The sequence below is a fragment of the Lactuca saligna genome, chromosome 6, assembly GCF_052625555.1.
Source record: "Lactuca saligna cultivar CGN05327 chromosome 6, ASM5262555v1, whole genome shotgun sequence".
NCBI lineage: Eukaryota > Viridiplantae > Streptophyta > Magnoliopsida > Asterales > Asteraceae > Lactuca > Lactuca saligna.
The window spans coordinates 157,903,164-157,926,392 of NC_136422.1; the positions used below are offsets into that span (position 1 = coordinate 157,903,164).

At 36.8% G+C, this 23,229-nt stretch overlaps 4 protein-coding genes across 4 annotated transcripts; 3 read left to right on the forward strand and 1 right to left on the reverse strand.

The window, feature by feature from the left end:
- Positions 1 to 1,194: 1,194 nt before the first annotated feature.
- Positions 1,195 to 5,048, forward strand: LOC145002172 (glutamate receptor 2.7-like). Its single transcript, XM_078961471.1, has 5 exons — positions 1,195 to 1,493; positions 1,596 to 2,938; positions 3,053 to 3,365; positions 3,442 to 3,848; positions 4,362 to 5,048. Exons 1-5 carry the CDS (start codon positions 1,235 to 1,237, stop codon positions 4,896 to 4,898), a joined length of 2,859 nt encoding a protein of 952 aa, XP_078817597.1. The 5' UTR covers positions 1,195 to 1,234; the 3' UTR covers positions 4,899 to 5,048.
- A 5,852-nt stretch (positions 5,049 to 10,900) lies between these two features.
- Positions 10,901 to 12,987, reverse strand: LOC145003068 (uncharacterized). The gene is made up of 3 exons (XM_078962219.1): positions 12,771 to 12,987; positions 11,063 to 11,727; positions 10,901 to 11,008 (listed from the first exon to the last, which is right to left on the reverse strand). Exons 1-3 carry the CDS (start codon positions 12,985 to 12,987, stop codon positions 10,901 to 10,903), a joined length of 990 nt encoding a protein of 329 aa, XP_078818345.1.
- A 1,964-nt stretch (positions 12,988 to 14,951) lies between these two features.
- LOC145003196 (histone H3.2) lies at positions 14,952 to 15,549 on the forward strand. The gene has a single exon (XM_078962323.1). It carries the CDS (start codon positions 15,016 to 15,018, stop codon positions 15,424 to 15,426), a length of 411 nt encoding a protein of 136 aa, XP_078818449.1. The 5' UTR covers positions 14,952 to 15,015; the 3' UTR covers positions 15,427 to 15,549.
- A 2,187-nt stretch (positions 15,550 to 17,736) lies between these two features.
- Positions 17,737 to 18,315, forward strand: LOC145001220 (histone H3.2-like). The gene has a single exon (XM_078960576.1). The coding sequence runs from the start codon at positions 17,761 to 17,763 to the stop codon at positions 18,169 to 18,171; it is 411 nt and encodes a 136-aa protein (XP_078816702.1). The 5' UTR covers positions 17,737 to 17,760; the 3' UTR covers positions 18,172 to 18,315.
- The last annotated feature ends 4,914 nt before the right edge of the window (positions 18,316 to 23,229 follow it).

Here is a 23,229-nt window from a genome sequence, read left to right on the forward strand (position 1 = left end):
TTTCCCAAACTCCAACTCAACATCAACCAAGAGACCAAAACATTCTTAAAACCTAGATCTTCCAAGGAGAACGCATAAAGCTTAGAACTTGAGGACTTACCATGTTCTAGAATATGTTGGGGATGATTGATCTAAGTTGAAACAAAGCTTCCTCACACCAAGAGAATATTCCTTTACGTTCAAGCTTCGTAAAAAAGGGTTCAAACACTCAAAACTCAAGTATGGAAGCTAGGGTTAGGGTAAGGGACATTTGGAGAAGATTAAGGTCGTCAAATGAGGCAACCCTAAGGATTAGAACCTTAAAATAGGTCCCAAAGGCCGAAAATTTGGATTGCTCCACTCATTGAAGTCACATCATGATCACGACCATGTCACGTCGTGACATTCATTAAAGGCTAGTGTCGCGACCAGCCCAAGGTCACATCGTGCATCCATCCAACTTTTGAAACTTATAAATCCCACTTTAATCTTTAAAAACATTTCTGAAAATTGGATGTTATAGAGGTGGTGGTAAAGGTGGTTATGGTGGTTGGTGGCGGTAGTGGTGATGGTGGTTGTGGTGGGTGGTAACTTTGGTCACTGTTGGTGGTGATAACGGTAAAGGATAATATATTAATCTTGTATTTTCTTCATGAACTGGAATTAATTCCCATTGATAGAAAGTTTTTTTTTCATTTATATATAAATAAAAATCTTTAGCAAAAATTGAACCTAACATAAAAAATAAGTGACTATGATTATTTCATTTAACAAATTAATTTAAAATCACTTACAATCCACAATACACTATATTTTTTTGATATATTTTTTCTATATATAATAATTTTAAATATAATAATTTGTAAAGGTTATAACCTACTTGATTGTCGTTGTAGGACATCGAATAAATAACCCATAAAACTCCGTTTCCTTGTCGCTATTAATTCTATCTTTTTCTTTTGGATGTAGTTTGAAATTAGGATACAGTATGATACTGTTCATCACTCATTGTTTTTTACTTGTACTACTTCTTTAGTTTCATTTATTTGATTGACCGAGTCAGATTAATTAAATTACATTACGTATAAAGGGGGCTGCATGGACTTTTCCTCAAGTCAACCCTTTATGAAGAGACGTATTATACCTCTACGTGTGTCGGTATGTGTATTATAAACCACACAAATATCAGCGTTTGTCTATATTATTACTTAAATTCAACTCTACCTTTCCCAGAAAAGATTTGCAGAAAAAGAAAATGAAATTTTCTGTAGGTAACCATGGTGTTGTAGTGTTAGCTCTGATGATGATGCTGATTGCGAATGGTGAAACACAGGGGACACGAGAAATAGGAGTAGGGGTGATTCTTGATATGGATTCCCATGTCGGGAAGAGCATCCGAATCAGTATTTTGATGGCCATTAAAGATTTTTACAGAGACACGAACCACTCCACCACCATCATTGTCCCTCACTTTCGGGATTCCAAACACGATAACGTGGAAGCCTCCTCAGCTGGTTTGTAATTGTAACCCCTCTTCATCTAATTAATATTACAACCGGGATTTTAGCATTTGCTCACATGGTAGGTAAACTATTTTCTTTCTGTTTTGTGTGCAGCCATAGACCTTATGAAAAACACTCAAGTTATGGCAATTATTGGACCCCAAAAATCGTCTCAAACAGATTTTGTTCTTGATATTGCCCAAAGATCGATGGTTCCTGTTATATCTCCGGCAACCAACCCTGATCTTTCCCCAATCCGCAACCCCTACTTCATCCGCATAGCTCATGCTTCGTCAACTCAAGCCCAACCCATTGCAGCTCTAGTCGAGTCCTTTGGCTGGAGGGAAGTCGTGTTTGTTTACGAAGATACTGATTTTGGAAGAGGGCCTATTCCCTATTTATCGGATGCCATGGTAAACATTAGCACTCAGGTTAAATACCGCAGCCTTTTGTCTCCATCCTTCTCGGATGATAAGATTCTACAAGAACTTTACAAATTAAAGACCATGCAAACTAGGGTTTTTGTAGTACACATGTTACCGGATCTCGCTTCACGTTTCTTCAAGAAAGCAGACGAAGCTGGAATGATGGCTCAAGGATATGCATGGATCATCACTGATGTGCTCACTGGTCTCTTGAATCATTTGGATCCAGTGGCTATTGATTCTATGCAAGGTGTACTAGGTGTAAAGCCTTATATCCCACCTTCCAATCAGCTAACCAGCTTCGAGAAGAGATGGAAGAGGAGGTTCCATAAAGAATACCCTGATGACATTGATAGAGTTGAGCTTGATATGTTTGGAATATGGTTTTATGACTATGTTGTTGGACTAGCTATCGCGTTAAAGAGTATCGATCAAATCAAATTAAGTACCACGTTCAAGAAACCAAGGAAGGCCTCGACAGACTTGGCTGCCATTGGAACCTCGGAAATGGGTCCCACGTTCCTTCCAATGATCCGAGATATACGGGTTAAAGGGATGATAAGTGGGGATTTCCAGGTGGTTAATGGACAATTACAAACATCGGCATACCAAATAGTGAATGTGATTGGAAAGGGAGAGAAACCAATTGGATTTTGGAGTTCAAGAAATGGAATATCAAATCGAATAATCAACAACGGAAGTTCAGATTACACGAGTAACAAAGATAATTTAGGAGCGATCATATGGCCTGGGGATACTTCAGAATTCCCTAAAGGTTGGGAGATCGCAACTGGGGGAGACAAGATTTTAAGAGTGGGAATTCCAACAAAAGGTGGGTTTATTGAGTTTGTTCAAGCCAGCATAGATCCTAAGACTAAAGAGGTTAACGCCAGTGGGTTTTGCATAGACATCTTCAAAGCAGTCATAGATGCATTGCCATTTAATGTACGCTACAAGTTCATTCCTTATGTAAATCCTAATGGTGAGCCAATCGGAGATTACAATGATCTTGTGTACCAAATCTTTCTTGAGGTAATTACTTATCCGACGCATGTATATATAGATACATAGTTGAGGTTGGTGTAGTCTTATAATTAGTTAATACTACTAGCTAACATTTTTTCTTTATTATTCGAAACTCGATAGAAATTCGATATGGTGGTTGGAGACGTGACAATCTTGTATAACAGATCAAACTATGTTGAGTTCACTTTGCCATACTCCGAATCTGGAGTTTCAATGCTTGTTCCGAATAAGGTTGATGATAGTAAGAACATGTGGATCTTCATGAGACCTCTAGAAATGGAGTTGTGGATAACAATTGGAGGATTCTTCATCTACATTGGATTTGTTGTTTGGGTTCTAGAGCATCGTGTAAACAAAGAGTTTCGTGGGCCTCCTCATCAACAAGTGGGAATGATCTTCTGGTTTTCCTTCTCCACCCTTGTCTTTGCACATAGTAAGTCCCTTTTTAATCACACACTCAAGCGATTTTTGCAAAATAACGAAAATGTGATTAATTATATGTCTTTCAGAGGAGAAAATGATGAGCAACTTATCTAAATTCGTGGTGATAGTATGGATATTTGTGGTGCTAGTGCTAACCTCCAGTTACACAGCAAGCTTGGCGTCCATGTTAACTGTACAAAAGCTTCGGCCAACTCTTACGAGTATATATGAGCTCAAAGCTAGAGGAGATTATGTCGGATACCAAGATGGTTCTTTCGTAGTTGATATGTTAAAGAAGATGGGTTTCCATGATGATAAGTTGAAGAAGTATACCAACATCCAAGAGTATGCGAATGCTCTTTTAAATGGGACTACAAAGAATGGAGTTTCTGCCATTGTTGATGAGGTTCCTTATCTCAAGATGTTGCAGGCGAAGAACTGTAACAAGTATGTCATGGTGGGTCCAACCTACAAGACAGCAGGCTTTGGCTTTGTAAGTAGTGACTTTTTTTTTAAAGTTTTATTTACCCTATAAGGATATGATGTCAATTGGACATTGGTTGAGTTAATACTTACAAACCCAATGAAGTTTTCAAATCGTTTAAAAAACCTCAATCATGTTTTGTTTGTTTAAAAAAACCCAACAAATGTAACATATTTTCTAAAAAGTCCAACTAAGTTATACTTTCCTGAAAGTCAAATAAGAGAAACAGATGACGTAACTTATTACTGTATCAGAAAAATGACTTGTTAGGCCAACGAAGTTTCCAAAACCTTTAAAAAACTCCAATCATGTTTTGACTGTTAAAAAAAATCCAACGAACTTAAACAAAACAAAATTGGGATTTTTTGAACGGTTTGAAACTTTGTTGGACTTTTTGGACAAAATTTTAAGTTCGTTGGGTTTTTTTGAACAGACAAAACATGATTGGGGTTTTTTGAATGGTTTGGAAACTTCGTTGGCCTTTTAAGTCATTTTCCCTTAATTGTACGATGTTATGAACAGGCATTTCCAAAAGGATCGCCGCTAGTAACGGAGTTCTCAAGAGCAATCTTGAAAGTGATAGAGGAGCAAATGAGAGATATTTCGGACAACTGGATCAGAGATGAAGCGGAATGCCCTGGAAAAAATGTGGATGTTGAACCCTTTGAGAAGCTGACATTAGAAAGCTTTAAAGGTCTATTTATTGTTGCTGGTTTGTCGTCAACTTGTGCTCTAGTCATCTTCCTTTTTATGTTCTTATACGAAAACAAGGAGATACTAGTTTCAGATGATTCAACACGCCATAAGTTGACGACAATCATACAAAACTTTGATAAGAAGAAAGATCTAATAACCTCTGAAACTAAAACAGTCGATGATAGCAATGAGTATATAGAAGATAATATGATGAACTATCCACCGATGAGTCCAGCAATAAGTGATTACCATCAAAGTGAAGGAGTCTTTTCACCTGCTAGTTCAACCTATCAAAGTCCAGCAATAAGTGATTACCATCAAAGTGAAGGAGTCTTTTCACCGGCTAGTTCAACCTATCAATGAGCCAGTGTATCTAAAAGCTAATCATTATAGGATTTAGATTAGTGTATTACATTGTATACATGTATTTAATCATTATACGATTTAGATTAGTGTATTACATTGTATACATGTATTTAATTATTTATATTATAGCCCATGTATATCCGGCCATCTTAAGTGTATATCTCGGCCCTTTTATTTTGATTTGTATACACCTTTTTTTCAACGGTAAGATTTTCACCATGGCTAGTTAGAAGCTGGACAGAGAGAAAAATAACTACGACACTACTCATTCTCTTAAACTTGTTAAGTCGTTGAGGATGTGTGTGTCTGATTATTATCAATAATCTGATCAGTGCACCATCTAATTCATAAATCAAAACTGAAAGTTTCAAAATCCAATAAGATCACTCAATTTGATAATTGTTTTTTGCTTTCAATTTCATATTATTGACTAACCGATTGTTTCAATTTTAGAAATCATAATAGATTTTATGAGAAATCCGATGTTCACTTGTCGTGTTTCAAGTTTAAAATTGTTTGACTTCTGTTATGGCTTGTGTGTTTGATTGTTTCAATTCTAAGCGATAACTTCTCTTAAAACAAGATTTGAACAATATAATACGTATGATTTTTTTTTTAGTTTTTCGTTTTCTAAAAAAATAAAGGAATATGATGACAAAGATCTTAAGTTGTGTTGTAGCCGTCTTGGAGTCACACTTAAGTATGGTAAACGATCAGATATTGACATCAATGAACTTCGTCTGGAGTTAAAGCTGATTGATGAGTTATTATCGAGTGAAACTACTAACTCACCGATGTTTTAATATATATGAAAAAGTCAGTTGTTTTCCTAATGCAATTAATACATATAGAATCTTGTTGAATATTCTAGTAAATCTTGTGTCTGCAAAAACAAGTTTCTCAAAATTAAAGTTGTTAAAGTCCTATGTATGGTCCACAATGTCACAAGAAAGACTTAACGCCTTGGAAATGATAGGTAATGAGAACAGTATATTGGGGAGTATTGATTATGAAGAATAAATGAACAACTTTGTTTCTAAGAATGCTATGAGAGCATCTCGATTCATGTAACTATGTAAAATTATATTCTATATTATCATTCTTTTTTATTGTTTTTCTAACAATTATCAAGTTATCATAGTATTAATGAATCGTGCTTATATATATAATATGTTTAGGGCCCATTTTATTTTCCGCACGGGGTCGCTCAAAATCAACGAGGCACCTCTGAGGTTCACCCTTGTGGCAACTTACCAAAAGTCAAAGACACGCCCACATGAAATGTTGATTTGGAATTAATCACATTGGTCTAGATGATGCACGTATGAGCAACCTCCAACCAGGAAACCAACAACTATCAATTGTTTTTTTGAAAGAGCTAACTATGTAATATTGGCCTCCTTTGATCTCCCAATACCATTTTGTCATATCTAGGGTTGTCATCATCAAAAAAACAAATCTAAAAAACTTACACACACACACACACACACACACACATATATATATATATATATATATATATGTGTGTGTGTGTGTGTTTAGGTTATTATATTCTAACTAATTATTATGTAGATGTAGGAATGATTGTAGACCAATTATTTTAGTTATTTTAAGAAAATCATTTATTTATATTATTAAATTAAAAATAAATAGAATAATACCATTCATATAAAAGAATGGTATAACTGTATATTTCCAGCTATTATCGGAGGTTTATTAGGGATTTCTCCAAGATCGTCGTGCCACTTACCACGATGACCCGGAAGGGTGTTGCATTTTCATGGGATCCGGAGCAGTAGTCCTCATTTAAGACACTTCACCAGAAGTTGTGTGAAGCCCCGGTGCTCGCACTCCCAGAAGGGATGGAGGATTTTGTGGTATACTGTGATGCAATATGGGTTAGGGGCAGTGCTTATGCAAAGGGGACACGTGATAGCGTATGCATCGAGGCAGCTGAAGCCTCATGAGTCGAGATATACCACCCACAATCTGGAGCTGGGGGCTGTGGTGTTTGCCCTCAAGATCTGGCGTCACTATTTGTATGGGGTTCGGTGTACCATATACACTGACCACAAGAGTCTGAAGTACTTGATGGATCAGCCCAACCTAAATATGCGCCAGAGGAGATGGTTGGATGTGGTGAAGGATTATGATTGTGAGATCATGTACCACCCGGGCAAGGCTAATGTCGTAGCCGATGCTTTGAGTCGTAGGGCAGAGAGCACCCCGATTTGAGACGTTTGTATGAGGTTGATAGTGATGACTCCGGTATTGGACACCATCCGAGGGGCCCAGGCTGAGGTTGTGAGACCAGAAAACCGAAAGAGGGAGCGAGTTGTCGGGCAGGTATCGGAGTTCATTACCGATAGTCGGGGACTTATGACATTTCAAGGTCGGATTTGGGTACCGTTTGTGGGCGGGATGCGTACCATTTTGATGGAAGAGGCACATTGATCGAAGTTCTCGATCCATCCCAGGGCCACTAAGATGTATCTGGACCTAAAGAATGAGTATTGGTGGCCCTGTATGAAAAGGGATGTTGCATGGTTCGTTGAGAGGTGCCTAACTTGTCTCCAGGTTAAGGCCGAGCACCAGCGTCCGCATGGTAAGCTGCAGCCGCTGGATATCCCTGAGTGGAAGTGGGAACAGATTACCATGGATTTTATCACCAAATTGCCAAGGACTGCAAGGGGAGTCAATGCAATTTGGTGATTGTGGATAGGTTGACGAAGAGCGCTCATTTTCTTGCTATCAGTGAGAGCTCTTTTGCTGAGAGGTTGGCGGAGTTGTATGTGAGGGAGGTGGTATCGCGACATGGGGTTCCGATGTCGATTGTTTCAGATCGAGACGTACGATTTACTTTTATATTTTGGAAGAAGTTTCACGAGGAGTTGGGTACGAGGCTGCATTTCAGTACCGCATACCACCCACAGATGGACAGGCAGAGTGAGCGGACGATTCATACACTCGAGGATATGCTCCGAGCATGTGTTTTGGATTTTGGCGGAAGTTGGGACACATATTTACCCTTGGCAGAGTTTCCGTACAACAACAGCCATCATTCGAGCATTGGTATGCCACCCTTTGAGCTGTTGTATGGGAGGAGGTGTCGGACCCCCATTTGTTGGGGAGAGGTGGGGCAACGTGTAATGGGTAGTACAGAGATCGTGCTTCAGACGATTGAGCAGATACAACAGGTCAGGCAGAGGTTGTTGACCGCTCAGAGTCACCAGAAGAGTTATGCGGACAGGCGTACGTCCGAGCTCGAGTTTCAGGTCGGTGACCTCGTACTCTTAAAGGTCTCTCCTTGGAAAGGAGTGATCCGATTCAAGAAGAGGGGCAAGTTGGGGCCTCGATATATTGGACCTTTCAGGGTAATCGCGAGGGTAGGCAGGGTAGCCTACCGTTTGGATCTACCTGCGGAGTTGGGTCAGATTCACGACACTTTTCATGTGTCGCAGTTGAGGAAGTGTATAGCCGGCGAGTCGGCAGTGGTACCATTAGAGGATATTCAGGTGGATGCAGGTCTGAACTATGTTAAGAGACCGGTGGCAATTAGGGATCGGAAGGTCAAGGTTTTGAGGAACAAGGAAGTGCCTTTGGTGCAAGTGCAGTGGCAACATGTGAAGGGGTCCGAGCTGACATGGGATTCCAAGTCGAAGATGCGGGAGCAACATCCGGAGTTGTTTTCGGTATAAGACTTCGGGAACGAAGTCTGGTTCTAGTGGGGGAGAACTGCAACAAACCGAAATTCAGGTACGACCATTTAACCCTTCATCTTTTCCAAGATGTCATTTTGGTCCTTTGTGTTGAGTGAGTACGCTGGGCGTACAAAGAGTACGTGATGTGTACTCGCGCGCTTACTTTGTACGCGGTGCCATCCGGATACGTTGGGCGTAACCAGCCTAGACTCAAAACCCTAATATGACTTGAGGGATATAAAAGGAATGAGATGGTCTTGTCCCTCAGTCACCATCTTTCAGAAAGAAACCCTAAGAGAGCATTTCCTTCGTTTTTAGCTTGGGTGTGAGTGTTCTAAGCTTCAAAGTGTCATTTCAAGGTAGTAAAAGAGAAGAGGAGGCCATTGTGGAGGCTAGAAGTTGGTGAACAAGTGTAGATCTGAGGACTACAAAGGTTAGAGCTTCTTCCTGAGGTAAAAAGTTTAGATCTTTCCTTGTAGTTTATATGGTGTGCTTCTTGGACCAATTTCTAGGGTTTTTGGTCCCAAGATGGAGACTTTGTGAGCAAGTAGTCTCCATTGGCCTAGATCTATCATATTCCAGGACTATATGAATTGTATGTTCATAAAAATGCAATCTTGGATGTGGATGTTGAGCCATGCATGAGATCTAGACTCTTGGAGGGGAAAGGAAAGGTGTTAGAAGGTGTAGGGAACCTTTTAGCCATGCCAAGGCTTAAAGGTTTCGACTTTATGGACCAAGAGGTATTATTTTGGCCAGATCTGGGATATGGGGTTATGTCTTAATCATTTAATACATTAGAAGAAGGAAGTGAGAAACTGGGATGTACGATGGGCGTAATCCCAATACGCGCCGCGTAGTGGGACGCGTTCCCTGTTTCTGGAATGCAAGAGTACGCCCCATGTACTAGAGCTGGTACGCCCCGCGTACTGCTTGCTGTAGACTTTTGTTGACTTTTAGGGTTTTGGTCAACATGTGGACTTTTGAGTCAAGGAGGGGTGAAATGGTCTTTTACCCCTCTGTGGGACATTGAAAAAAGGGTGTAGCTTAGTCTTGGAAGCCTATATTAATTAGAATGATTATTTGTTATGAATAGGCGAGGTTAGGTTGTCGTTTCGAGATTCAGAGATATCGAGCACGTGAGATTCTAGACATCCTACGAGGTGAGTCTTCTCACTATACTGTACCTGGAAGGGTATCTATGTGTGACCGGAAGGTCTGGTATGCTATAAGATATATGCATTGTATGTGATTAGTTAACCGTTTTGTATGTGCTATGTATGCTATGCTTGTTATGGGCCGGAAGGCATTATGTTATGGGCCAGAAGGCATTATGATGTGGACCGGAAGGTCAAGGAGTTATGGACCGGAAGGTCGACACGGGTAGGACCGGAAGGTTTACCGGGTTGGGATGGAAGTCCCCTGAGACACTTGGACCGGAAGGTCATGGCCTTGAAGGGCGTATGTGTGTAAGTGGTATTTTGGGGAACTCACTAAGCATTATGCTTACAGTTGTTGTGTATGTGTTTCAGGTACGAGCGAGAATCGTGGGAAGGCGCAGGCATGATCTGTACACACTGACGGAAGATTTATTTTATGATCTTGGGATGTATTTTTATTATGATGACATTTGCTAAACATGAGATTTGAGAATATTGAATGATGGTTTATGTTGTTTGAAAAATGAAAAAAAAATGTTTTGAAAATTCACGTTGTTACAAAACCGTTTATCAATCTCTTGCTTCGTGTCTTGTATCTTTTGCATGTCATCCCCAACAATAATCACATCGTCGACATAAATAAGAGCAACTACAAAACCCTTATCTCCTCACTGAACAAAAACAGAATGATAGGCTTTGGATTGGTAAAAAACAAGTTCAAGAAGAGCATTGGTAAAATTTTGATACCAATTCTGTGAAGCCTGTTTTAAGCCATATATTGATTTCTTCAGCCTGCAACTCTAGTATCTCTTTCCTTTGTAAAACCTTGAGGTGGCTTCATGTAGACTTCTTCATGAAGATCGTCGTGCAAGAAAGCATTGTTAACATCTAATTGTCGAATGCTCCAATCTTTCTTAACCGCTACTGCAAGGAGGATTCAAATGATAACTAACTTGGCGATCGGAGCAAAGGTGTCATGGTAATTAACTCCTTCCATATGATTGAAGCCCTTTGCTACAAGACGAGCTTTGTACCACTCTACTTCACCATTGGGTTTATATTTCACCTTGTAAACCCACTTTGAATCAATCTCACACTTGCCTTTTGGTAAATGTAAAAGAGTCCAAGTACCATTTTCTTAAAGAGCACGGATCTCCCTTTTCATGGCTTCTCTCCACCGTTCGTCCTTTGCAGCTTGATAGAAAAACTTTGGCTCATTGTTGGAGTCAATATTCACTAAGAAAGCCTTGTGAGAATAAGAAAAATCTTTATAAGAGACATAGTTTATTAAGGAATGTACCGTTGAGGAAGACTGATTTGATAAGGCGTGCATAGGGTCTATCGAGGGAGGGAGAGTGACGACGTAATCTTGAAGATGCGTTGGTTGGGATCCGGTTCGTTTTGGACGAGTTTCCTCAGAGACAAGATCACTCTCGTGTTCTTGAGTCGAGTGGTACTCAACATTTGGTTCAGAATTTTCTTGGCTGGTATTGTCAGCAATGACGATAGGTTCACTGTTTTGTTTAATGTGATCCTCGGCTATTTCATCTTCATATGTGTTCTCGTAATGACCTATTGTATCAAGGGGATCTTCTTGACTAATATTATTGTTGGCCTTTAAAGGAAAGTTATTTTCATGAAAACGAACATCTCTGGACAAAATTACCCTTTTACTCTCGATGTCGTAGACCTTGTAGCCTTTTGTTCCTGTTGGATAACCCAAGAAAATCCCAGGTTTTCCTCTTATCTTGAATTTGTCCACTTGTGTCTCAATATTCCTGAAATAGACCGGGTATCCAAAAATTCTCATCATGACATAATTCGGATTTTGTTTGAAAAGTATTTTATATGGAGTTTTGTTGTTAATAACTTTAAAAGGCAAACGGTTGATGATGTAAGTGGCTATCATCACACATTCACCCCAAAATCGTTTTGGAATGTTTGCTTCAAATCTCAAGGCACGAGCTGTTTCAAGAAGGAGTCTATGTTTTCATTCAACTACCTCGTTTTGTTGTGGGGTATGTGGAGAAGTGGTTTGAAGGAGGATTCCTTATTCTTTATAGAATTTTACCATGTCATTTGAGGTGAATTCACCACCATTGTCACACCTGATCCTTTTAACACATTTGTCGAATTGATTCTTGATGATTTTGTGGAAGCTTGTCAAGTGTTTGCTAGCTTCATGTTTGAATTTTAACATAAAAACCCAAATGGTTCTACTGAAATCGTCAACAATAGTCAAGAAATAGCTAGCACCAAAAAGAGTTGGAACACGATAGTTGCCCCATATGTCACAATGTAATAAGTCAAAACAATCAGTACTTTTAATTTCACTATTAGAGGAAGGAAGACTAGTATGTTTCGCCTTGGAACAAGAATCACACTACTTATCGAATAAAAAACTATTAAGGAAACTAGTTTTGGTAAGCTTTTCACCGGAAGTGTGGCCTAGTCTTTTGTGCCAAGTGTCGGCTGTTGTCATCATTGCTTTTCTTTCTTTCCCAATCACTCCCATTCGGTAAAGACCCTTTCTGCATTCACCCACACCAATCAAGCTCCTCGTGTATAGTTTATGCATGACACAAAAATCAAGAAAGAAGGTTATGGCACATTAGAGATCTTTGCTTAAACGACTGACAGATAAAAGGTTGCAGGTGAATTTTGGTATATGTAAAGCTCCATTTAGTTTGGTTCCACTTGGCATAGTGTAATCTCCTTTTCCTTCAATGGGTATGGTTTCACCATTGGGAATAAGAACTGGGCTTTTAAAATGAATTTTGGTTTTGTTTTCAAGGATATTGATGCCGTGCGTGATGTGTTAAGTGGAGCCAAAATCCACCACCCAATCATCATCACTATCCCTTTTACATGTCATGTAAGTTGTTGGTTTCGTATCATCCTTGATGGTACCTCCCTTCTCCTTAAAGTTTTTCAAGAAGGTTTCATATTGGCTAGTTGTTAAACTTGGAATAGGGCTGGTGTTAGCCTCAATGCATGCTGCCTTTGACTTTGTTTATTATCGTTTTCAGTTTCCCGACCACCATTTTGGGTAGCATATTCTTTTGAAACAACCTTCTCGGGAATGTTCGTCTCTCCCACAAGACTGCAATGCTGATCAGCAACATCGGTGGGCTTGGTGTCCTTATAGCTGGGTTTTTCATGACGTTGACTGTTGTTTCCCTCACGTTGACGCGAGATGTTGGTCTTGAAAGCAACAACTTCCATTGAGGGCTTCTTTTCAGAAGTTATAGTTCTCTATCTTTTGTCCTCGGCAACATGATGGTACGTGTTTCCAAGGTTGGAAATTGGGTTAGTTGCAAGTATTTGGGTCCTGGTGACAGCAAAATCGTTATCAAGAGCCATAAGAAATTTGTATAGTTTCTCCTTATCCTTGAGTTGACTCAAACTTTTCTTGATTCTCGTTTAGGTCATGTCCGCTAAAAATTGGTAGATTTAACATTCAAACTCCGGGTTGCATGTTGATAAGCCGTAACTTGGAAAAATCATAAGTTTCTCATACAAAGTCATATTTGGACTTTCTTTTTATGCACTCTCTTGGTTTAACGTATGCTACAACTTTTGTTTAGACAACTAAAGCTAAAAAGTATTGTTTCGTAAAGTTACTTTTTGCATCACACAGTGTCGTATCGGTTTTGTAGCAAAACTTCGACATGTCATAACTTATTCGTTATAACTCGAATATCGACGTTCTTTATATGTACGAAACCCTTGTGACATATACTACAACTTAGTTAAGATTATTTATTCTATTTAATCTTCTATCAAAAAGTCGTTCTCGACACTCATTGTCTATATAATAACTAGCCTATATCTGCGGACGTTACAATAGATCTCAATATATACAGATAATATGCATATATATCACGTAATTTATATAAAATACTTCATATTTATGTGTAAGATGAAAGTAACTATGCACTCACTTGATAAGATAGTGATTCCAACTTGGACAACGCTTCACTTCGACGAAACGAGAGTTTTCTTGAAAAACGAACTCTACGAGGGCAGAGTTCCGAGCCGAAAAACTCTTTTTCTTGGATCATTCGGGAACACCGAGACACTCTTCTAGTGCTAGGGGAGTTTCATAGGATTGAGGGGTGTTTGGGAGGTTTAGAGAGAGTAGAGAGAGAAAGAAAGGGTTTATAGTGTGAAGAATGAAGCAAGCCTCGCACCTCTATTTATAGCTGAATTTTGGCTCAACTCGACGAATTTTGGGCCTCCAACTTGTCGAGTAGGTGCCAAATGTCACCATTTGGCTATTATGCTTCCAAGCATTTTAGCTCCTTATATAGTTAGAATGTAAAATTACCTGTGAGATGGTTGATTATAAATTTAGAAGCATAATAATTTGAGGATGATGATGACATCGTATGAGAAATAAATTAAGAAATCGTTTGAATCGGTAGGTATGAAATAATAAAAATGTTGTATTTTTTTATACAATAATATAGAGTCAAACAAAATTCAAATTATATTAAAATGAAATCTAAATTATATTCGAATGAAATTGAAAATAAAGCAAAATGAAATCAAAATTATATTCGAATGAAATTAAAATTAAAGTGAAATGAAATCAAATTATAAGTGAAATGAAATTAAAATTAAAATCAAATGATACAAGATGTCCAACTCTACAAATAAAAACAATCATATTATATTCTCATTCACACCTAACAATCATCTGATACACACATAATGAATCCAAGTTACTATACACACTTGTTATCTTCGTATGATCCCAATAATCCAAACAATCATCACTAGAAAAATCAGGTTACGTGTAGCTGTTTATTTTGCCCTCCTCAATGACCACCATGTTTTTGATGAACTAATAATGGCTTGAATTATAATTTTCGGCTAATACCTACGATTGTGTAACTAAACTACTACTTCCGTTTTTGACTAACTTAAAAATCATTAAAAAAATATTCGTAATTTCATTCTATTTTGAAGTTAAATTCGTCCCTTTTCCTTTTCACATGGATAAACGAAAATTATTTCCTCACAGACATGAAACTTAAAACCACACGGATTGCGATCCGTATTATCCCGTAATACATAATCCTGACCGTCTATTGAATCTAACGGTCCATGTAATCTGGCGCTCTTCCCCCAAAAATAACTTCAAATTTCGCACAACCCTAATAAATACCACTCTCATAGCGATCGATTACATTCAACATAATCTCACATTCAAAGAAGCAAACATCAGCCTCTCAAAGTTCACTAAACATGGCACGAACAAAACAAACTGCCCGCAAATCCACCGGTGGAAAGGCTCCCAGAAAGCAACTCGCTACCAAAGCTGCTCGAAAATCAGCTCCGGCGACCGGAGGTGTGAAGAAGCCACACAGATTCAGGCCAGGAACTGTTGCCCTAAGAGAGATCCGTAAGTACCAGAAGAGTACAGAGTTGTTGATCCGCAAACTTCCATTTCAGAGACTTGTGAGAGAAATCGCTCAAGATTTCAAGACAGATTTGAGGTTCCAGAGCAGTGCTGTTGCTGCACTTCAAGAGGCGTCGGAGGCTTACTTGGTGGGTTTGTTTGAAGATACTAATTTGTGTGCGATTCATGCTAAGAGGGTTACAATTATGCCTAAGGATATGCAATTGGCTAGGAGGATTCGAGGTGAGAGGGCTTAAATCTCTGAAAACAGTTTTTGTTTGACAACAGTTTGTTGTTAGGGTTAGCGATTTAGGCTTCTTGGTGATCTGTATTGTATGTTACTTATGATTTATGTTTTAATAGAAATCATGCCTTTCTTATTTGAGTTTCTTTATATGGTTTTATTATGTTTTGGATGCTTCCTCTATCTGCTTGATCATAACGAGAGATGAGTTTTTATGTTTTTTTAATTGTCTGCGTTTTTTATCAAGAAATTAAAAATAATCATCTATGGATGATGTATTTCAAAATAAATTGATGTATTTCAAAATAAATTGATAGTAGCAAAAGTCAGAAAAATTGCACAAAATTTGTTCGTTACTTATTTTAAGATTGGAGATCACAGTTGTTACAATGAAAAGTCAATTATTTCCCACACTCCTTTTCCTTTAGAAAAAAACATTAACTAGGTCTAGATTACCATGAAACTAAATGAAACTTCGAAGAATTCATCATGTTTCTGTTTTATCAATGTTGTTTGTCCATATGCAAAAGTAGTAACTAAAGAGAGAAGACAGTAAGTTGGAAGATTGCATTATTAAATCACGTTACATTTAAAAAAATACATTAAATACATCAATAGTTGCAAAAAAAAAAAGTTTTTGATTCAAAAACATCTACAATTCTACAATCCTCTCCAAAAATCCAAACTAGAAAATTTGTTTCAATCGGCTAAATAAGGAGAATATTATGCGACCTCTAAATAAGTAGCTAACAAAAATCGTGTAATTTTCCTTTGACCTTTGCTACAACCAATTTTAATTTTTTTAACGCATTGCCATCTCCGGATTAATAGCGAGCGACACTAACTTGTGGAGTTTAATTGATCGATGAACATGGGATGGAAGGCCGTCCCAGAAGATGGCTAATGCAAGTAAACAGGCTGACAGCGGCCTCTACAAAGCTTAAAGATATGTGATGTTAAACGTTTGTTTGTTTGATATGAAGCTCTCCATGAGTTAAAAAAAGCAATGGTGGTATTGCCTATTTAATTCTTTTTAACAATTATTAAGATTTTAAGTTATAAAAATAGCAAGGGTTGTATTGCCTATTTAATTCTTTTTAACGACAAGTGCTTCGAGTGTCATCGACCAACTAGCAGCCAAATTAGACAACTTGAAGTCGTATTTGGAACAATATTTGGCAGCCATACAAGAGAAATAAAAAAACCGTGTCATGCGATCTTAACAAGAGACAGTAGCGATATCAACGAATGTGAAAAAGAAATGACGGTAAAAGAAAAAGAGAAGATTGCGAAAAAAAAAATACAACATTTAGGTTTTGTTATTTTAGGGATGTGGTTTTGTTATTTAAAATTTTAGGTTGGTAATTTGAAATTCTATGGCTTTTTTTTGTGTGGATGTTTAATTTTTTTCGAAGTTTAATCAAAATTTAGTTTTTAAAAAATAACATGCTTAAAATGTTTATTTTTTATATTAATTGATTTTTTTTAAAATAACATAACAAATATAACAATCCACAATGACAAAAAATTGAAAATGTAGCAAATCTTAGGTGATGTGTACCAAACTTATCACCACTCTAGTATCATTTTAATTTCTTCGTATAATATGATTATATTAATTTAACATAACCATATATTTAACGTTTACATGTCAAATTTGTTATATAAATAGATTTTATATAACAAACTTATCACCACTCTAGTATCATTTTAATTTCTTTGTTCAAATCCTAGCACCATTCAGTCCTTGTGGTTATGGAGATTCGTCTGCAGTGATTCTAGGGAGTGAAACAAAGTTTTATGTTTGTAGCGGAGGATTAATCGGTGCGAAAATGACCCGGAAACTCTGTTAGAGAAGTTCCTTTTGCATAAATAGATTTTATATTTTATATATATTATAGTTTGTCAATCCTCGAATTCACGGGTTATAACATAACATAATATTTTATATAAAAATCTATCATAGACTTTAATAATTATAATATAATTATATTATATAAATGCGATGGTATAAATAACAATTAACTTTTAATAATAACAAATTATTAAAAAAATCACCATTCTAGGGTGGAATTATTTGGTTCCACACGTGAAACAAATGAATCAAGGAGATCAAGGGCACAAGGATCGCGATCCACAATTTCGATCACCATATAATCTGAGCCGTCTATTTCTTACTTCAACAATCTAACGGTCTAGGATTGTTCGCGCTATTCTTCCCCGAAGTTTCAAACCTCCCAAACTTCCGTCACTATAAACCCTAATAAATACAAACATCTTCTCCACCATTTCTTAGAAGTCACAACACTCGATCGATTTCTCCTCACCAAACACAAAAGCAAAAAAAATGGCCAGAACCAAGCAAACTGCTCGCAAGTCAACCGGTGGAAAAGCACCAAGGAAGCAGTTGGCGACAAAGGCGACGAGGAAATCAGCTCCAGCGACCGGAGGAGTGAAGAAGCCACACAGATTCAGGCCAGGAACTGTTGCCTTAAGAGAGATCCGTAAGTATCAGAAAAGCATGGAGCTTTTGATCCGTAAGCTTCCATTTCAGAGACTCGTGAGAGAAATCGCTCAAGATTTCAAGACAGATTTGAGGTTCCAGAGCAGTGCTGTTGCTGCGCTTCAAGAGGCGTCAGAGGCTTACTTGGTGGGTTTGTTTGAAGATACTAATTTGTGTGCGATTCATGCTAAGAGGGTTACAATTATGCCTAAAGATATGCAATTGGCTAGGAGGATTAGAGGCGAGAGAGCTTAGATTTGTATTAAAATTCAGTGTCGGATCTTTTTTGATCGAGAAAGTAATCAGGGCTTTTGGGTTCATGTATGTACTTGATTCAATGAACATTATGTTCAAAATTTCAGATGATTGAATAGAATGTTGAATGATTTATCTTTTCTATATCTTATTCACATAAAAAACGGATTCTCAAATTCAGAATGAATTAAATTAACTACTCCCCAAACATAACAAAGTGGAACTTTTATGACATTCGTATTTGTATGATGTTTTCAATCAATGGAAGCTTATGACGTCTATAGGAGTTCGATTGCCAAAAGTACCTTTTTATCGCTCATATTGTGAAATGAATATCTATTTTTATCACCTTGATAGGATTGACTACCCAATCATCCAACAACGTGCAACTGATCTATTTTGTTTCAGACCTTCATCAAAATGTTGTTTTGGTTGTAAGGTGAGGGACAAATTCTAATTACTTTATGATCAAACTAGAAGTGTACAAAGTGAACAATTTTTCTAAAACCTCCATCAACAACACCCATGCTATGAGTTAGACAAAAGAATCATAATCACATCACAAATCCCAACACATTCTCAACGAATATAATGTTATCGGTAAAAATATTGCAGTTTCCGATTTATGGGGTGTTTGATATTCCTTTTAAAACGCTTTTTGGACTTGGTAACTTTTCCAAAAAATCAAAAAAGTCAAAAAAATATTTGGAAAATAAAAAAGTTCTTTTAAAACAACTTTTTGCAATGAACAAAAAATAACATTTTCAAAAGTTACAAAATCCAATATTTTTAACATCTTACCAAGTAAATTACGTTTATACCCATTACAACTACCAAAACATTTTTTAATGATATTCTTTTTAGTCATTTAAATGTAAAAATTAAGCCAAAAACTTTTTAAAAACAATTTTTGGCTTTTATCCATCAAAAGCTAATACAAAGTTTTTTTTTTTGTTGCAAAAAGTCATTTTACAAAATGGAACCCGACTCTAAAACCTACATAAAAAAACACTAACCTAACTCTCTATATCACATATATATTAAGAATAATTTTTGTACACACATCACGCACATGAAATCATAACAAAAGCATATCAAACAAACTACTTATACAAAACAAGGTGTAAAAACTACTAAGACAATTAGGATTTGTGTTATAGAGAAGACAAAGTAAAAGAATCTCCAAACCCTATCTACTACTAACTATATACATAGCTGGAAATATTACATAACCTTTATTTTTCCTTGACTTCCAGTAATTACACCGATAACCTTTATCTTTCACATATGACACCTATACCTTCCAAACTTGTAAAATACATCTCAACCAAATATAATCTCCACAATACAACTTTTCTTAAATACTTCCACTTTAGTCCTTTAAAAATGCTAGCATGATTCTTTAGCCTTTCATCAACTTTTGTCTACATAACAACCTTTCAACTTCATGGAAAAAACAATATCCGTTGCATTGCTTAAATTTGTTTATACACATTAAGAGCATCAAACTTATTAGTTCAAAGTTTACGATTGATGAATGTGAAGAGATCATCCCAATTTTCAACAACTGTGCATCTATACAAGCAAAATATTTAATCCTAGATAAAGTTTCACTATAAGATTAAGACAAAATTGCAAAAATGGTCCTTACGATATGATTTTTTTTTAGGGTTTTAATCTAAATCCTGATTTTTTCGGCTTCATAGTCCTTTTGACCATGTTTGCTTGTCATTTGGGTTCCTCAGAAAACTGAAAAGACTAAAATTCCTTTTCTGATTAATATTTTTTTACGTTTTTCATTTTAATTTAAAGGAAAAAAAAGGTTTTTTTATCATAAAAGCCCCCATATTTACATAAAAAAACCGGTTATGCCTAAAATCGATTTTTTTTGCCACAGATGTCGTGTTTTTTACCGGTTCCCCTTTACCAACCGGTTACATCTACCCTTTTAACCCCTAAACATAATCGTTTTCTGTTAACATCGATCCAAAGTCTTTCCCTCCCATGTCTTCTATTCTCTCCCTCGTCTTCTACCCTAAGTATCTGTAAAATGTCGACTTCGTCTGCCAAATCAAGCTTCCAAGGTGGTCCAACATTAAGAAAGAAAAGAGTAGTTAGATGTGGCTGTGGAGATGTGTGCAAGGTATCTGTTGCTCGAACACCTGAGAATTATGGAAAGAAGTTTTACGGGTGCCCTAATTACAAGGTAAACAATTTGCCCTAATTTGTAAATTTCTTGATAAGCCTTGAAATGGTACAGTGAAGAAACCTTGAAACAATTTGCCCTAATTTGTATGTAATTAATACAAAGTATTGTTTTTTCTAGGTGGAAGAAGAGGACTGTGGTTTTTTCAAATGGTACAATGAAGAAGATGGCCACATTATCGACCCAACTCACACAAAGCAGATGCAGGGGCAGGGGCATGGACAATTGAAGACTTTGGTAGAAATAATTATAGGTCTTTTGGTTCTTATTTTTGTAATGGTGACAATAGTTGTTTTGAAGAGGTAAATCATTTTGGATTGGCTTTTGGTAGAATGTTTGGGTCGACTTGGCTTTTGGTAGAATGTTTGGATTGATTTTAGTTACAAATGGAAGTACAATGCTGAAGTTGGCTAGTAAGTGTTGTTTTGGAATGGTACAATGTTGTGAAATGGTAAAGTACAATTATGAAATGGTACAATGTTGTTTTGGATGAAGATTTCAGATACAAATTATTTATGAAATGCAAATGGTAAACTACAATTATGAAATGGTACAATGTTGTGAAATGGTAAAGTATAATGAAATGGTACAATGCTGTGAAATGGTAAAATACAAATTATCTGTGAAATGTAAATGGTAAACATAACAAACATATGGTTCATAATATACATTAAATTGCTAAATGGTAAAGTACAATGCTGAATTTGGTTAATTGTAGTTACAAATGATACATAATATAGATGTCAATGGTATGGATTAAAAAAACATTATATAAAATAACAAACATAACAAATATATTATAACCATAATGAGGGGATTCATTACATCATATTCATGTACCAATACAAAAGATTACAAAAGATCAACTAACATGTACCATCCATCCATTTGTACCAAATTGCCAAAAATATATCCCAAAAAGGCAACCTAAAAGGTACATGAGAACAACTGGATGAAAGGTGCACTTAGTGGGTGTATAAACTAAGATGTACAAAATGTACCAAAAAGGGTTTCCTGTGCAAATGCCCAAGTATACCATTCCCACCTAAATCCCCCATATACATAACTAACTACTCCAGATTCACTGGATTTGAACATGTGGAACCACTCCCATCTTTAACAAAAACTGCATTTTTAAGCTTTAGTTTAGTGATCCTCTCTAATGGCTTTCTTTTCCTTGTCTTAGGCACTATCAGATGACCTTCATCATCAGCCACATTCCCATCATCATCAACCTCATTATTTAGAACATCACCAACATCCTTATTCCCATGACTAACACCTTCACCTTCAATCACATCACCATCATCTTGATTTTCAGCACCTTCAACTTTAATCACATCACCATCATTTACAAAGTCAGCTTCGCCTTCACCTTCAATCACACCACCATCATTTAGAACATCATTTACAAAGTCAGCTTCACCTTCATCAACATCAGGCTCATCCTTATTTAAGTCCTGATGCAAGAAATAACAAGGTTAATAAATAACATATATTTAAAATTACAAGGTTAATAAATTACCATCTTAACTGCTGGAGTGTCATCAAGTTCAATTTCCAACCACCCCATGCTTTCAATTTCAGCCATGGAATATCATGCTTCAAGTAAATTTGCTATTTCTTCAACACTTATCTTGATTTTATATGCGAGAACATCTGATGCATGTCCTTCAGTGAATTCAGGTTCTGCACCATGTTCATTCACCAATGGAACATCAGATGCATCTAATGCACTTCCAGAACCATGAATTTGATCAATTGCATCTCCAACTTCATTAAGACTTTGTCTTAGATCTTGGGGAACCTTTACTGGAACATCAACTGCTTCTTCTTCTAGCACCATAACTACTTCTTCTTCTATCACTATAATGTCATCTTCTTCTTCTATCACCTCATTCACCAAAGGAACATCATTAACAGCAGGAAGTTGAGCAACATTATTTGGAATATCATTAACAACTGGAACTTGGTTATTAACTAAATGAACTTCATTAAAAATTGGCTCTGGCACCTTCACTGACACCTCAGTTTCTTCCTCTTCTATCATCTCATTCACCAAAGTGATGGGTTTTGAGCATTCTAACACTTCCTAAGTGTACATGCAACCCTAATAACCTTGGATCTATGTTTGTCTAATTTGTCATGCAAAGTTGAATTCCAAGGTTATATCCTATCTAGCATACATGGGGAACAATTTTAACATAAAGTATAGATAGAATAACTTACCTTGTTGTTGCTTGTGTTCCTTGAAACCTTGTGAGCCTAGCACCTCAAGTGGTGATGCCTCAAATGCTTCACACAACACCAAATGCTCTTGGAAGAACTTATGAGATAATACACACTCTTCAAAATCGGCCAAGCCCCCTTATTACTTAGTGTAACCGATTTGGGAGGAGATCATATTCCTTATATAGTGTTGACACATCTAGGGTTAAACCCTAATGTGTCATGACTCTTCATTTCCATGACCCATGGGTTTGTAACTCCCATGGAGCATCCATGGAGCATCCTATGGGTGTAACCCAACTTGATGATCCATGGAGCCTTTTAGCCCACTATACAAGATATGGATGATTTACTTAATCAACCCATATATTTAATTAGTTATCTTTTGATCACTTAATTAATTCTAAATTAATTCTTGATCAAACTAATCAAATAATATTATTAATATATTAGAACTTATAATATATTAATAATCTCCAAGCGTTATTTCTCTCATTTAGTTTATCCAATTGCATGGTGCCATGCAACCCAAATGGACCATGCCGGGTCGGGTCAAGTACATACCAGAAATAGTTATGGACTTAGACACCTTATCCAACAGTCTCCCACTTGGATAAGTCTAG

What these genes read in the sequence shown, in the direction of transcription:
- LOC145002172 (XM_078961471.1), top strand. Translation starts at nt 1,235, where the DNA reads ATGAAATTTTCTGTAGGTAACCATGGTGTTGTAGTGTTAGCTCTGATG. An exon ending in TGTACCAAATCTTTCTTGAG is followed by an intron (nt 2,939 to 3,052) that starts GTAATTACTTAT and finishes GAAACTCGATAG; the next exon opens with AAATTCGATATGGTGGTTGG. An exon ending in AGACAGCAGGCTTTGGCTTT is followed by an intron (nt 3,849 to 4,361) that starts GTAAGTAGTGAC and finishes TGTTATGAACAG; the next exon opens with GCATTTCCAAAAGGATCGCC.
- LOC145003068 (XM_078962219.1), bottom strand. Translation starts at nt 12,987, where the DNA reads ATGGAAGTTGTTGCTTTCAAGACCAACATCTCGCGTCAACGTGAGGGA. An exon ending in TGAAAACGATAATAAACAAA is followed by an intron (nt 11,728 to 12,770) that starts GTCAAAGGCAGC and finishes TTCTTGAAACAG; the next exon opens with CTCGTGCCTTGAGATTTGAA. An exon ending in CAAATCAGTCTTCCTCAACG is followed by an intron (nt 11,009 to 11,062) that starts GTACATTCCTTA and finishes TATTCTCACAAG; the next exon opens with GCTTTCTTAGTGAATATTGA.
- LOC145003196 (XM_078962323.1), top strand. Translation starts at nt 15,016, where the DNA reads ATGGCACGAACAAAACAAACTGCCCGCAAATCCACCGGTGGAAAGGCT.
- LOC145001220 (XM_078960576.1), top strand. Translation starts at nt 17,761, where the DNA reads ATGGCCAGAACCAAGCAAACTGCTCGCAAGTCAACCGGTGGAAAAGCA.